General features: G+C 43.8%; 1 protein-coding gene across 1 annotated transcript in view; it reads right to left on the reverse strand.

Annotated features, from left to right (window-relative positions):
• The window catches only part of kcnh3 (potassium voltage-gated channel, subfamily H (eag-related), member 3), a 201,964-nt gene that overhangs the window by 33,874 nt on the left and 155,590 nt on the right, over positions 1–12,500 (reverse strand). Inside the window, exon 11 of the mRNA XM_088353442.1 lies at positions 4,418–4,632. Within this exon, the coding sequence (XP_088209568.1) occupies positions 4,418–4,632 (215 nt within the window). The remainder of the gene's footprint in view (positions 1–4,417; positions 4,633–12,500) is intronic.

Consider the following 12,500-nt stretch of genomic DNA (forward strand, 5'->3'; position numbering starts at 1 on the left):
ACTCTCTCTACTTATGTCTGTCCTTTCGTGTGGCCCCCGAGTTAAAATAAGTTTGACACCCCTGGCCTAATCCACCCATCCACCCATCCCAACCACACAATCATAAGCTACCACTTCCCTATTTACAAGTGACATCATCCATCCATCCATCTGTCTGTCCACCGGTCTGTCCATCCACCTGACTATACATCTCAAAGTGTGCTTAATCCAATGACATGGACTATAGTATCTCCATGTTTGCAATATAACCATTGCAGAACAACTAAAAACCAAAAATGACCAACATTTCACACGACACCTCCAATTTGTTACTGCCGTCGACATTAAAGGATTTTATGCATTTGACTATAAAGGTTTTTATACAATTGACTCAGTTTAATGCAATGAAGATTTTCACTGAGTGGGCTTTAGTTCAATGTACAAGGTCAGGGCAGGCTGTTTGGAAGATGATTTGTCTAGGACACTTCAGAAAACAGGAGGCCTGTGCTGACGCGGGACGACCAGAGATCGTCGGGCACAAACAACCGCTTGGCACGCCCATGGGAGGAGCCGAGACACCATCTTGCAGGGAGATGTGGGCCGATAAGATAAAGCTAAAGGACTTCAGAAGAACAAATAGGTTGTGTTTTGGGTAAGTCAGATAACTCATTCAAACAATTTGGTCAACGCTACATTTTGAGAATTAAATTCCAACAACAAACATCCAGAATTGCTCCACCAGCGTACACACGCACATGCTCCTCGGCTCTCCTCCTCGTGCATAAAACTTTTCTCTTGTCAGCACACTCGGAGTCTGCAGTAAGACAAAAAAAAACACTGCAGTGGGAGAGGAAGAGCCAGCCATAGTCCTCCTCCTCCTCCTCCACCTCCTCCTCTCCTCGCCAGGGTTATTTATATCCGGTGCGATCCAATCTTAGCAGCAGCTGCAGGGGACACATCCAGCCAGGGAGAACCCGTGCTCCCCCCCTTCATCTCCGTGCGCTATTTTTAGCCGCAGAAGGGCTTCAAACAGCAGCACCGAGCTATTCCGGGCCCACGCTGCTGCCGCAGCACCCGCCGCCGCCCCTTCGTGTGTCTGCACACTGTGGTGTAAACATCCCAGTGCATGTGTACTAAATTCATATTAGCCGGGTCGTGCAAATCCTTCATGCGTGAGAGCAGCTCCAAAGGTGAGCGTCCCCTCGGGATTTTCATTCCGCATTCCGTTGGCTGCGCATCAAAGTATGCAAACAAAAACCACCGTCAATGTTTTTATATCGTGGAATAAAAGTAGAAACATTTGGAAGGTGCGTGACTGGCAGGGCTTTGGCCGGGTCAGGGCGACTCCAACGATTTGCTTAACTGATAAGAATTTGGCTGGGTCAGGGAAACTCGAATCGAGCGACTAGAGAAAAACAACACCTCAGTTTAAACCAGCTCGGTAGCCTGGATGGTAGGGCGCCCGCTCCGAAACCGGGAGGTCGCTGGTTCAAGTCTCGGCCGAGTCATACCTAAGACTTACAACGTTGGTACCCTTAGCCTCCCTGCTTGGCGCTCGGCATTAAGGGTTGGAATTGGCTCCCGACACAGCAGTTGGGTCCAAAATGGCGGCGCCCTGTTTGGCTGCGGCTGCATCGGCTCGCTACAGTTTAGCATTTCGTTCTGTGTGCGTGGTTACAAAGAATGACTATAAAAGTAAATTCTTTCTTTCTTCTTCTAAATGCCACTGTCGCCCGGACAACTTTGGAACACGACTGTCATGATTGCTGATTGAGCGCAGCTGCGGCGGCTTAATTGGTGCCAACAGCGCAGACAGGTGATTGCTGGACACTCCCCTTTTAAACCCCCGGCTTCCTCTTGGTGGCTGTCAGATCGTTGCGAACTGTTGCCTTGTGCTCAGTTAGCCTTCTCGTCCGACCCCAGTCTTTTCCTGCCTGATCTCTGTTACCGACCCGTTTCCGGACCTGACTTTGCCTGTTCTGCTTGCCTGTTACCTGACCTGTTTTGCCCCGTTACCTGCCTGCCTCCTGTTACAGACCTCGCTTACGAACTCGACACCGACTTTGATCTCCAGTCCCAGCCAACGATCTGCTATTCCCGCCTGTCTCTGATCCTCCTCGCCAGACACGGAAGGGCCACTTCCGCGTTCCCGCCACCTGCTACCCGTGTTCGTCGATCCGCTGATCATGGAAGCAGGCCTCTCTCTCCCTCTTTTATCAATAAAAACCTGAGAAAATGAGCGCTATTGGGTCCCGTCTCCGTTCCTGGTTTGTGACAACGACTCAATGTTTGGACAAAATAAACAACGTGTCCCCTCTCACTTCGACTCTCTATGATCCTTTGTGTATGTTTTAGGGCGGGGCCCATATACGTCCTGCTCTGAAACTCGCCACGCAAGTTAATTGTGTGGTTAAACCGTGAGTATGCTGCAAAAAATGGTCGTAGGAAAAGGAACAAAAGAAATAATGGCTATTTAGAGTTAAATAGGACGATTTTGGGAGACTGGGAACTGTCAGGACCAGAACGGAAACAGGACCTACTAACGTAACGTTTCTCACAAGTTTTATTAGAAGAAAGGGAAAGGATTGCACACACAATCAGGTGATCGCTGGTCGCGGGGAGCAGGTCACTCGGAACGCGGAAGTGGCACTTCCGTGGCGAGCGATGGCGGTGTCGGCAGCGGAAAAAACAGGTCAGTACCCGGGACAGGAGAGCAAAAAACGTGGTTGAGATCAGCCAGGAGAGGAGAGTAGACGTGGTTGAGATCAAAAACGCATCGTTATTCGGGACGGGAGAGCAGACGTGGTCGAGATCAAAACAAGTCTTAATTCGGGACGGGAGAGGAGACATGGTAGAGATCAAAACAGATCGTAGCGACAGACAAACAGGAGCAAAAAACGGGACAGGCGAAAAAGGGCTTGCCGTGTAAAAACAGAGATTCGCAGACAGACCGACTAAAGGGGACTGACATGACAAAGTTGAAATACTGATAGGGAGCAAATCTCTCAACAAACTGCAGCTGGCGCCACATAGGCAGAGCCAATTGGGCGCCATGGCAACCGTGATAGGAACAGATTAATAGATTTTCAGTTATTCTTCATGGGGATAATTTGCTCGAGATATGAGATATTCTAAATAGGAGCTCAATCCGGGGAACAGTCCGCCCGTCCGCCTGTCCTTCCGTCCATCTGTCCATCCGTCCATCCATCCATGCATCCATCCATCCGTCCATCCATCCGTCCGTCCATCCATCCATCCATGGCCTGAATCATCCATCCAGAAAAGCATGGCCTGATCCATACAGTATATACATCCATCCATCCATCCGCCTGTCCTTTCGTCCGTCCGTCCATCCATCCATCGATCCGTCCATTCATCTATCCATCCATCCATCCAGCAAAGCATGGCCTGATCCATACAGTACATCCATCCATCCATCAGCCCCTGCAGTCGTCCGTCCGTCCGCCTGTCCTTCCGTCCATCCGTCCATCCGTCCATCCGTCCATCCGTCCATCCGTCCATCCGTCCATCCGTCCATCCGTCCATCCATCCATCCATCCATGGCCTGATCCATACATCCAGAAAAGCATGGCCTGATCCATACAGTATATACATCCATACATCCATAAATCCATACATCCATACATCATCCGTCCATCCATCCATCCATCCATCCATGGCCTGAATCATCCATCCAGAAAAGCATGGCCTGATCCATACAGTATATCCAACGATCCATCCATCCATCATCCATCCATCCATCCGTCCGTCCGTCCGTCCGCCTGTCCTTCCGTCTGTCCTTCCATCCATCCATCGATCCGTCCATTCATCCATCCATCCATCCATCCATCCAGCAAGGCATGGCCTGATCCATACAGTACATCCATCCATCCATCAGCCTCTGCAGTCGTCCGTCCGTCCAACCGCCTGTCCTTCCGTCCATCTGTCCATCCATCCATCCATCCATCCAGCCATCCATCCATCCATCCATCCATTCATCCATCCATGGCCTGATATAATAATAATAATAATAATAATAATAATTTCCTTGTATTGTCATTCTGTGTAACAATGTACACAGAACGAAATGTCGATTGCACCTGACCCGTTGTAGCGAGCTGATGCAGCTGCAGCCAACAGAGGGCGCCGCCGACCACTTTTTAAGTCTTAGGAATGACTCGGCCGGGGCGCGAACCACGATCCATACATCCAGAAAAGCATGGCCTGATCCATACAGTATATACATCCATAAATCCATACATCCAGCTAAGCATGGCCAGATCGCATAACGAGAGAAGATTTTAGTCAGACGCAAACCGAGACATTCGTAAGATGGGTCGATCATGAAACGAGGTGCAACTGTATATACAATCAGAGAGAGAGAGAGAGAGGGTGAGAGAGAGAGAGTAAGAGAGAGCAGGGTTGGAGTACAACTCACATCTGAGCCGTGGCCCTCACGCAAGTTGTAAGTGAGGTCGTGTTGGATCTCGCTGATGAACTTCTGGGCGTACTCGGGGTAGAGTCGCAAAACTTCTCGGAGGCCCTTCAGGCTGATGTACTGCAGGTCGCAGTAAGTCAGCGCCTTGACGTTAGCGTTGGTCTTGATCACTTGCTCCTTCGTCAGTGAGTCGGAGCCAATCAGATCTCCTTTACCTGTGTGGGTGCAAGAATTTCATTTTTAGATGGAGTATTTGAGAGTTCTCTTCCATCTTCCTCTACGCTTGCGAGACGTGGTCTCTCACAGCAAAACTGGAAAAGAAAATCGAGGCTTTAGAGAATTGGATTTTAGATTTCTTCGTTCGCATTGGTGAGAAATACTCATGTTCTATTGTCCTCAACACTGGTACGCCCCAGGGCTGTCTATTGTCTCCAACTTTGTATTCCCTAGTCACTCATGACTGTCAACCCAATTCTGACTATTCACTATTCGCTAAATATGCAAACAACGCCACGGTTTCTGGCTTTATTTCAAAAGGAGATGGAACTGAATACCGAGCAGAAATTGATTAATTTTCCACCTGGTGTCACGAGAGTAATCTGTCATTGAAAGTAGGGAAAACTAAGGAGATGAGAATAGATTTCTAAGCCTCCACCGCATGTGCCACTGTCAATTAATGGAAGCGAGGTCGAACTGGTCCATTCATTCACGTTTCTAGGTACTTACTTGTTAGCTGACCTCACATGGACTGTCAATTCTATTGATATTCTAAAGTCAGCCAGACAAAGGCTTTACTTCCTTCGTCAACTCAAATCATTCGGAGTCCGTCAATTCATTCTTGTCTTTGGAACAATTTACAAGACGGGATCAAACAATGTCCACCTATTCACTTGTTCAAATTTAAATACAAAAAAAACATTACTGGCGGAATATGGAGATTGTTAGGAATTAATATATTAAAAAAGTACCGTTTACCAAATTGGTCAAATTAGTTATCTGACTCCATTAACCAAACACCACCTACATTCTCCTAACAATGCGCGCTCGTTTCTTGATGGAAAAATGAACAAGCGACCGACATTTCCACACGGGGGCAGATTTAATTTCTTAAACAATTTAACTAAGTGAACTCCATCGAATATATGGCCGAATTAGCCGAATAAGTGTCGCTTGAGTCTCCGTCAAGCCTCCTCTCTCGATCTTCTGCTTCCTTCTTTCTCTGCCCACGTTTTTTCCCGCAACCTGGTGTGAGGGCTCCTCCCATGGGCGTGCCAATGAAAGCCCCCACGTGGCCCCAGCCTCTTGGAGAAGAGCGTCCCGATGTCTGAAAAACTCATAACAGCAGAGCGCCTATCAAAACAACTTCTCCAAACAATGCCTGCCGTTCTGCGTCAAAGTTCTGTTATCAAGCCCACTCAGTGAAAATCTTCATTGCACTCAATAACTGTAACCTGTATTTAATCTTATAAAATCCTTTATAGTAAAATGTATAAAATCCTTCAAGATGAAGAAAATGGGGTAAGAGTGATACGAGAGATTGGGAATAGTGCGTCTAGAACTATGGTTAACTTTGTTGTTGTTGTTGCTATTGTTTCATCATCAGGGTAGGGTAGGGTTACTTTAACTTGATTACTTTCAATTACTTTTGGATGACTCCAATACCAAATATGCTCATAAAAGACAAAAGAAACTAAATAGGAATAAAATGACTCAATTTTGTGCAGGCTTGGGGAGTAATGGAATACATGGAACGGCAAAAATGATGTTGGCAATGTCACGGGACCGGACCAGAACGGAGGCAGGAGGCAGGAAGGGAGAACTCATTTGCGTTGACGATCAGAACTTTTATATAGCAAAATAAAAGTCGTCCAAAACTCCGGGACAAAACAGAACACAAACAGGCTTTTACTCAAAACGTGAAAACACAGGTTTCCTCCAAATCAAACAAAACAGGACAGAGCAAAACAGAACAGAAAATGCAATGAACCAGCACCCGCAATACCCACAACCCACCCTTAAGTAGCACACACGCAAATTAGCTGTTTACTACAGCCGGGGCCCAGGGGGCGGGGCCAGCCGGTCGCCGCGGCGACCATGCTGGACACGACAGGCAAGCTGTTTGGATTGATTTTCATTTTGTTTCTGTGGCATTTGATGTTAGTTTTGCCGGAGATCAAAGAGATCAAAGCCAGGAGAGAAAGCTTACCACGTGTTGTGAGTCATCATTTTATTCATATTTAGTTTCTTTTGTCTTTCATTAGCATATTTGGTATTGGAGTCATCCAAAAGTCATTGAAAGTCATCCAGTTAAAGTAACCCTACCCAATCCTGGTATTGCCGGAGATCAAAGAGATCAAAGCCAGGAGAGAAAGTTTACCACATGTTGTGAGTCATCATTGTATTCATATTTTGTTTCTTTTGTCTTTTATGAGCATATTTGGTACTGGAGTAATCCAAAAGTAATTGAAAGTAATCCAGTTAAAGTAACCCTACCCAACCCTGGTTTTGCCGGAGATCAAAGACATCAAAGCCAGGAGAGAAAGCTTACCACGTGTTGGGAGTCATCATTTTATTCCTATTTAGTTTCTTTTGTCTTTTATTAGCATATTTGGTATTGGAGTCATCCAAAAGTCATTGAAAGTAATCCAGTTAAAGTAACCCTACCCAACCCTGGTTTTGCTGGAGATCAAAGACATCAAAGCCAGGAGAGAAAGCTTACCATGTGTTGTGAGTCATCATTGTATTCATATTTCGTTTATTTTGTCTTTTATTAGCACATTTGGTATTAGAGTAATCCAAAAGTAATTGAAAGTAATCCAGTTAAAGTAACCCTACCCAACCCTGGTTTTGCTGGAGATCAAAGACATCAAAGCCAGGAGAGAAAGCTTACCACGTGTTGGGAGTCATCATTTTATTCCTATTTAGTTTCTCTTGTCTTTTATTAGCATATTTGGTATTGGAGTCATCCAAAAGTCATTGAAAGTAATCCAGTTAAAGTAACCCTACCCAACCCTGTTCATCATAACTGTTATTATTAATTTGATTACAATTATTGTTATTATAATTCGTGTATTTAAGTGGGAAGATGAAGAGGTAGGAATATAAGCATCTGCTTCTTACTACCCCTTTTCGAACATATTATGTCACATTATTTTGTTGTTAAGTTATTGTTTTTGTCCTGTTCTTATTTTAATATTCGAAATAAAGTTTTCATTCTGTCAGGGTTTCAATGTAAATCTCTTGAATTTCTGTCTCAAGGTAATTAGCTTGTTTTTATATTACTAAATATAAAAACAATGTTTCTCATACACACACACACATAAAGTAACATTTCAATAATGAGTGTGATTATATCTCTTGTACGTTTATCAATCTTGTATTCTTTTATTTTGAAATCATGTTCTTGTGTGCACTGATCACTCTGACGCAAAATAAACATCCCTCTCTCTCTGTGGACTTCGACCAGGAAGGACGTGAGTTCTTTTCTCTGCCGTTATAATGTAGAATTAAACTATATACCTGTATTTTATTTGTGCAAATATAGCCATTAAACAGTCTTAATAATGTTCATATCTCACACATTCATTCATTCATTCATTCATATGTGCAGAAAATGGCACTAGGTATTGCAGAGCCAAGGGTGATGACAGGAGTTAAAAAGGGAGATGGCATGCTGAGGAGAAACATGCAGGCTGGGGTAAGAGATAGTGAAGGAGCCAAAGTGGAAATGGGGGATGGGTGGTGCCAATCTGGCATGATGAGAGAAGAGGAGGAGGAAGGGCGGATAAAAAGAGAAAAAGAGAGGAAATCCGACAGCCATCCAAATATATTGCATCCGTGTTTTCTTCTTCCCTCTTCCCTCCCCTCCATGTCACATAGATGATGAGCACCGCCGGCAGCTTTGGGGAAATCTGCCGTTAATAATTGCCACAAAACGTTCCAGCGAGCTGCAGACGGAGATCCCGAAGTGGCGCTTTGCAGACGTGATGCGCCTTTTTCAATCGGAGAGGGAGAATGTGGTGCACGATATCGAATTTTTCCCTTTTAATTGTTAGGAAATCAACTATTAAAATGTATCGTTTACCAATTTGTTCGAATTAGTTGACCGAAACATAACCTTCATTCCCTAACAATGCATGCTCTTTTCTTTTTGTGAAAAGACGGACAAGAGACCGGCATTTCCACACGGGGGCAGATTTAATTTCTTAAAGTATTTAACTAAGTGAACTCCATCGAATTAGCCGAATTAGTGTCTCTCTGGTTCTCCCTCGATCTTCTCCCATCTTCTCCGATCTTCCCACGTCTTTTCACAAGCTGGCGTGCTGACTCCTCCCATGGGCGTGCGGACTCTTTCTGGACTAGTTTACAGGCTGGGGGTGTCGCTGCTGTCATGCACTTTCCGGACAAATTTTCAACATGTTACCTAGTGTTTACTATGTTTATCTACTGTAATGCTAAATGTAATTCACCCCAGTCATCCTGAAAGGGGGGATACAACTTGTGAGGTCCCTTCTCAAGGTTTTTCTTTTTCCTCACGCTGAGGTTTTGAGTTGTTCCTTGCTCGCATGTTGGTTTAAGATGAGGTCATTGTGTCATTGTAATCCTGTGCAGTCCTTTGAGACATTTTTGTGATTAAGGGCTATATGAATAAATTTGACTTGACTTGACTTGACTTGACTCCTCCCATGGGCGAGCCAGGTGCCAGCTTCACCACCTCCTCGCCGAAGGGCGTCGCGATGTTTGTCCTTGTTCGTCTGGCCTTCTCCCGTCAGCACTCACAGGAATTCTGTTATCAAAATAATTCTGTTGCATTCCAGACAGCCTAAGCTTCTAATGTACCTTGAAGAAAAACAGCCAGTGAAACTCTCTACTGCATCAAACTGAGTACGTGTACTTACTTTGTAGTTATTTTATAATATCCTTTATAGTCAAATGTATAAAATCCTTCGAAATCCATGTCATTGTTATTTTTAACTGAAACAATTTTATGTTGTCATGATCCTGTTAGATGCGTGGTGCTGGATTGTCAGTGTTTAAAAAGTAATCCTCACTACCTCTTCCAAAAAGTAACTGATTTTCGATCCGCTTCCTTGTTAAACAACGTTCCCCCACTCGGTGAGGTTGACTATGGTCACGTGACGAGGCTGCTACGTTTGATTGGTTAAACATGGTAGAGCCTGGCGCACTTCTCCGTCAAAATAATTGCGCCTTAGCGGAGACAGACAGACGCGTACTTACGTGTAGGGGATTTATTAAGTAACGAAGTAACAACTTCAATGTTAAATGGTAAATGGTCTGCATTTTTATAGCGCTTTTCACGTCACCGAAGACCTCCCAAAGCGCTTTACAATGAGCTTCACACTTACCCATTCGCACACATACTCCGCACCGATAACGAGCCTCCTTTGGAAAGGTTTTAATACCCAAGAGGAATAATAGTTGTATTAATAAATGCTCATCTAATCCATTATGTTGGGCGTTTGAATTCAGCCGAATCAGTGTATCGTTCAATAAATTATTAAAACATTTTCAAAAAATACAAAGTACATTATTCAAAGTGAACTTAAAAAAGACTGATTTAAACAAAAACAAGAAAAAACAGAAAAAGAAAAAGTTTGATTGATTTAAAGTCTGATGTTGAGTAAATTTACCATTTTTCTTCAAGTAATAGTAAAAGTATAGGGATTTAAATATACTCGTCAAAGTACAAAATTTCCCAAAACGTACTTAAGGAAATGTAACAGAGTAAATTTACTCCGTTACTACCCACCTCTGATCAAATCCGTTCCAAGCTTGTTTGTACAAGGATCTGATTCTTCATAGAGCTCCATATCAAGGTTGCGGTAGAAATTGGATTATTCCTTTGGTCTTGACTGTGGAGTACTCAACTTTAAGAATCAACGTGTACTTTAAGCACATACCCATGGATTTGGGATACCCTAAATTGGAGAACGTCTAAGTTGTGGGTTTTTTTTTGCTTTTTTGCTGAAGCCTTTTGCCATTCATCTGAATTGTATCGGTGTAATAATAGTCTGGAGTCTGTACAGCCCTTTGAGATTTCTTGTGATTAAGGGCGATACAAATAAACATGACATGACTTGATCTCACCAATGCCACATCCATGACTCATGAAACAGATGACCTGGAGATACAACTAGTGGGGAACCGCTATATTTAGGACAGTTGTATTTTAATCATCAAAGAGACGTGGCTCAATCCGAGGATGCCCGATGCTATTTAACCAGCCGCTTTCTCAATCAATTTCTCCCACTGAAGAAAGAAAACCCTCCAATTTCGTTGAACTTTTGTAAAATGTCAATAAAGACTGCAATTCCATATTCTGTGTTTTTATAATAAAGGATTTTATACAAAGTACATGTATTCACTTCAATAAAGATATTCACTGACTGTGTTTTTATTCAAGGTACATTAGAAGGTTAGGCTGTGTGGAATGCATCAGACATATTTCTGATAACAGAATTCCTGTAAGGGCTGATGGAAAAGGCCAGACTTAGAAGGGCAGACATCGGGGGCCACTGGTAGGCGAAGACTGCGGAGCCCCAATAAGAGAAATCTAACGTTGTTTCTCAGTGGGTAAGGGCTTCATCTTGGGGTAAATTGGATCCTTGGGGGCTTTTATGAAAGAGGGCTTTGCTACATATTTCTGATAACAGAATTCCTGTAAGGGCTGACGGAGAAGGCCAGACGTAGAAGGGCAGACATCGGGGGCCACTGGTAGGCGAAGACTGCGGAGTCCCAATAAGAGAAATCTAACGTTGTTTCTCAGTGGGTAAGGGCTTCATCTTGGGGTAAATTGGTGATCCTGTAGTTGTTCTTCTACCAAGCCAAGATACAGTAAGAAACCATCAAATTCTTGGTAGACTTGATGGGTAGATTCCTGGTTACCGCTTGCATCACCCATCGAATGTTTTTTTTAAACTGGACGGAAACCGTAGCAAGTAAACATTTGCATTTTCATCATAAATAACTAATAAGCAGCTATTCAAACCAGCGTTGTTTTTTTTGAATGGTGCAATGCTCCCTACTAGATTTGTGTCTACCCTTTCCAGCATGAATAATCCAGAGTTGTTAATAATTAAAATTGCATTCATTTTTAATAACGGCACAGCTTCACTGCTACATCGATGGATGCGTGGTCACGGTTAGGATTCCGATCAAGAGCGAACAACGGCCTTTTGGTATTTGGATATCGATACACTTCACCTGCATCGAGGCTACGAGACATTAGTTCGAAACGTCCTGACCTTTTCAGGAAGTGATGTTGGAAGCTCTTTCACGTGTCCCGCTAATGGACGCACATGCATGGACACGTGCAGATTTGTTTGACCTTCTGCACGGAAACATAAATCCCTTACTCTGAATCGGTGGTAAAACGGCCCGAAGTCATGAATTTGAAGTAAATAACGCTTATAGTTTACAAAAGTCAAGTCGTGTTATTTGTATTTGTGTAGCTTAAGGGATCTGAAACCCATGGCTTGCAAGTCATTTTGACTCTCTTCTTGGAGATCAAAAAGGGCTTGGATTTTTCTAGATTTAATTTTGAAAATGGTTAGGATTGAAACAAATTATTCTTTACCGCAATCAATTAACAAATCTTCCTCTAGGTGTTGCTTGTGCTCCACTATAAACGTTTAATTCCTCTGGAGGAGGTTAGAAATTCCTACACTGATATAAATTGCGTTATTACTTTGAGTTCTTGGAGTTCTGATATGAATTACTAATCCCCAAAAATGGAATCAATGGACCAGGCTGATTGAAATAGACACACACAATTTATTAACACAGAGACTCAATGATAACAAAAGGGGGGGGGGGGGAGAGGGGGCCGGAGATTATAGGAGTTTTCGACCGCTGATTGTCTGGAAGTTGCTAGCACAAAAAGAAAGTTTCCTGCTATATTGCTAGTCGATTTGGGGAGATTCCGGCTTTCCCAAGAACCAGCAAACATGGAGTTAAATTTTTTAGTCGTCACCTTATTTATCGTCGTGGCGAGATTCTCTAGATGGTCACAATGTATGGCCCACGTGCAGATCTCAAAGCCGCGATGCAGGCCCAAACGGCT

This window comes from Urocampus carinirostris, chromosome 14 (assembly GCF_059441175.1).
Source record: "Urocampus carinirostris isolate Australia breed hairy pipefish chromosome 14, RoL_Ucar_1.0, whole genome shotgun sequence".
NCBI lineage: Eukaryota > Metazoa > Chordata > Actinopteri > Syngnathiformes > Syngnathidae > Urocampus > Urocampus carinirostris.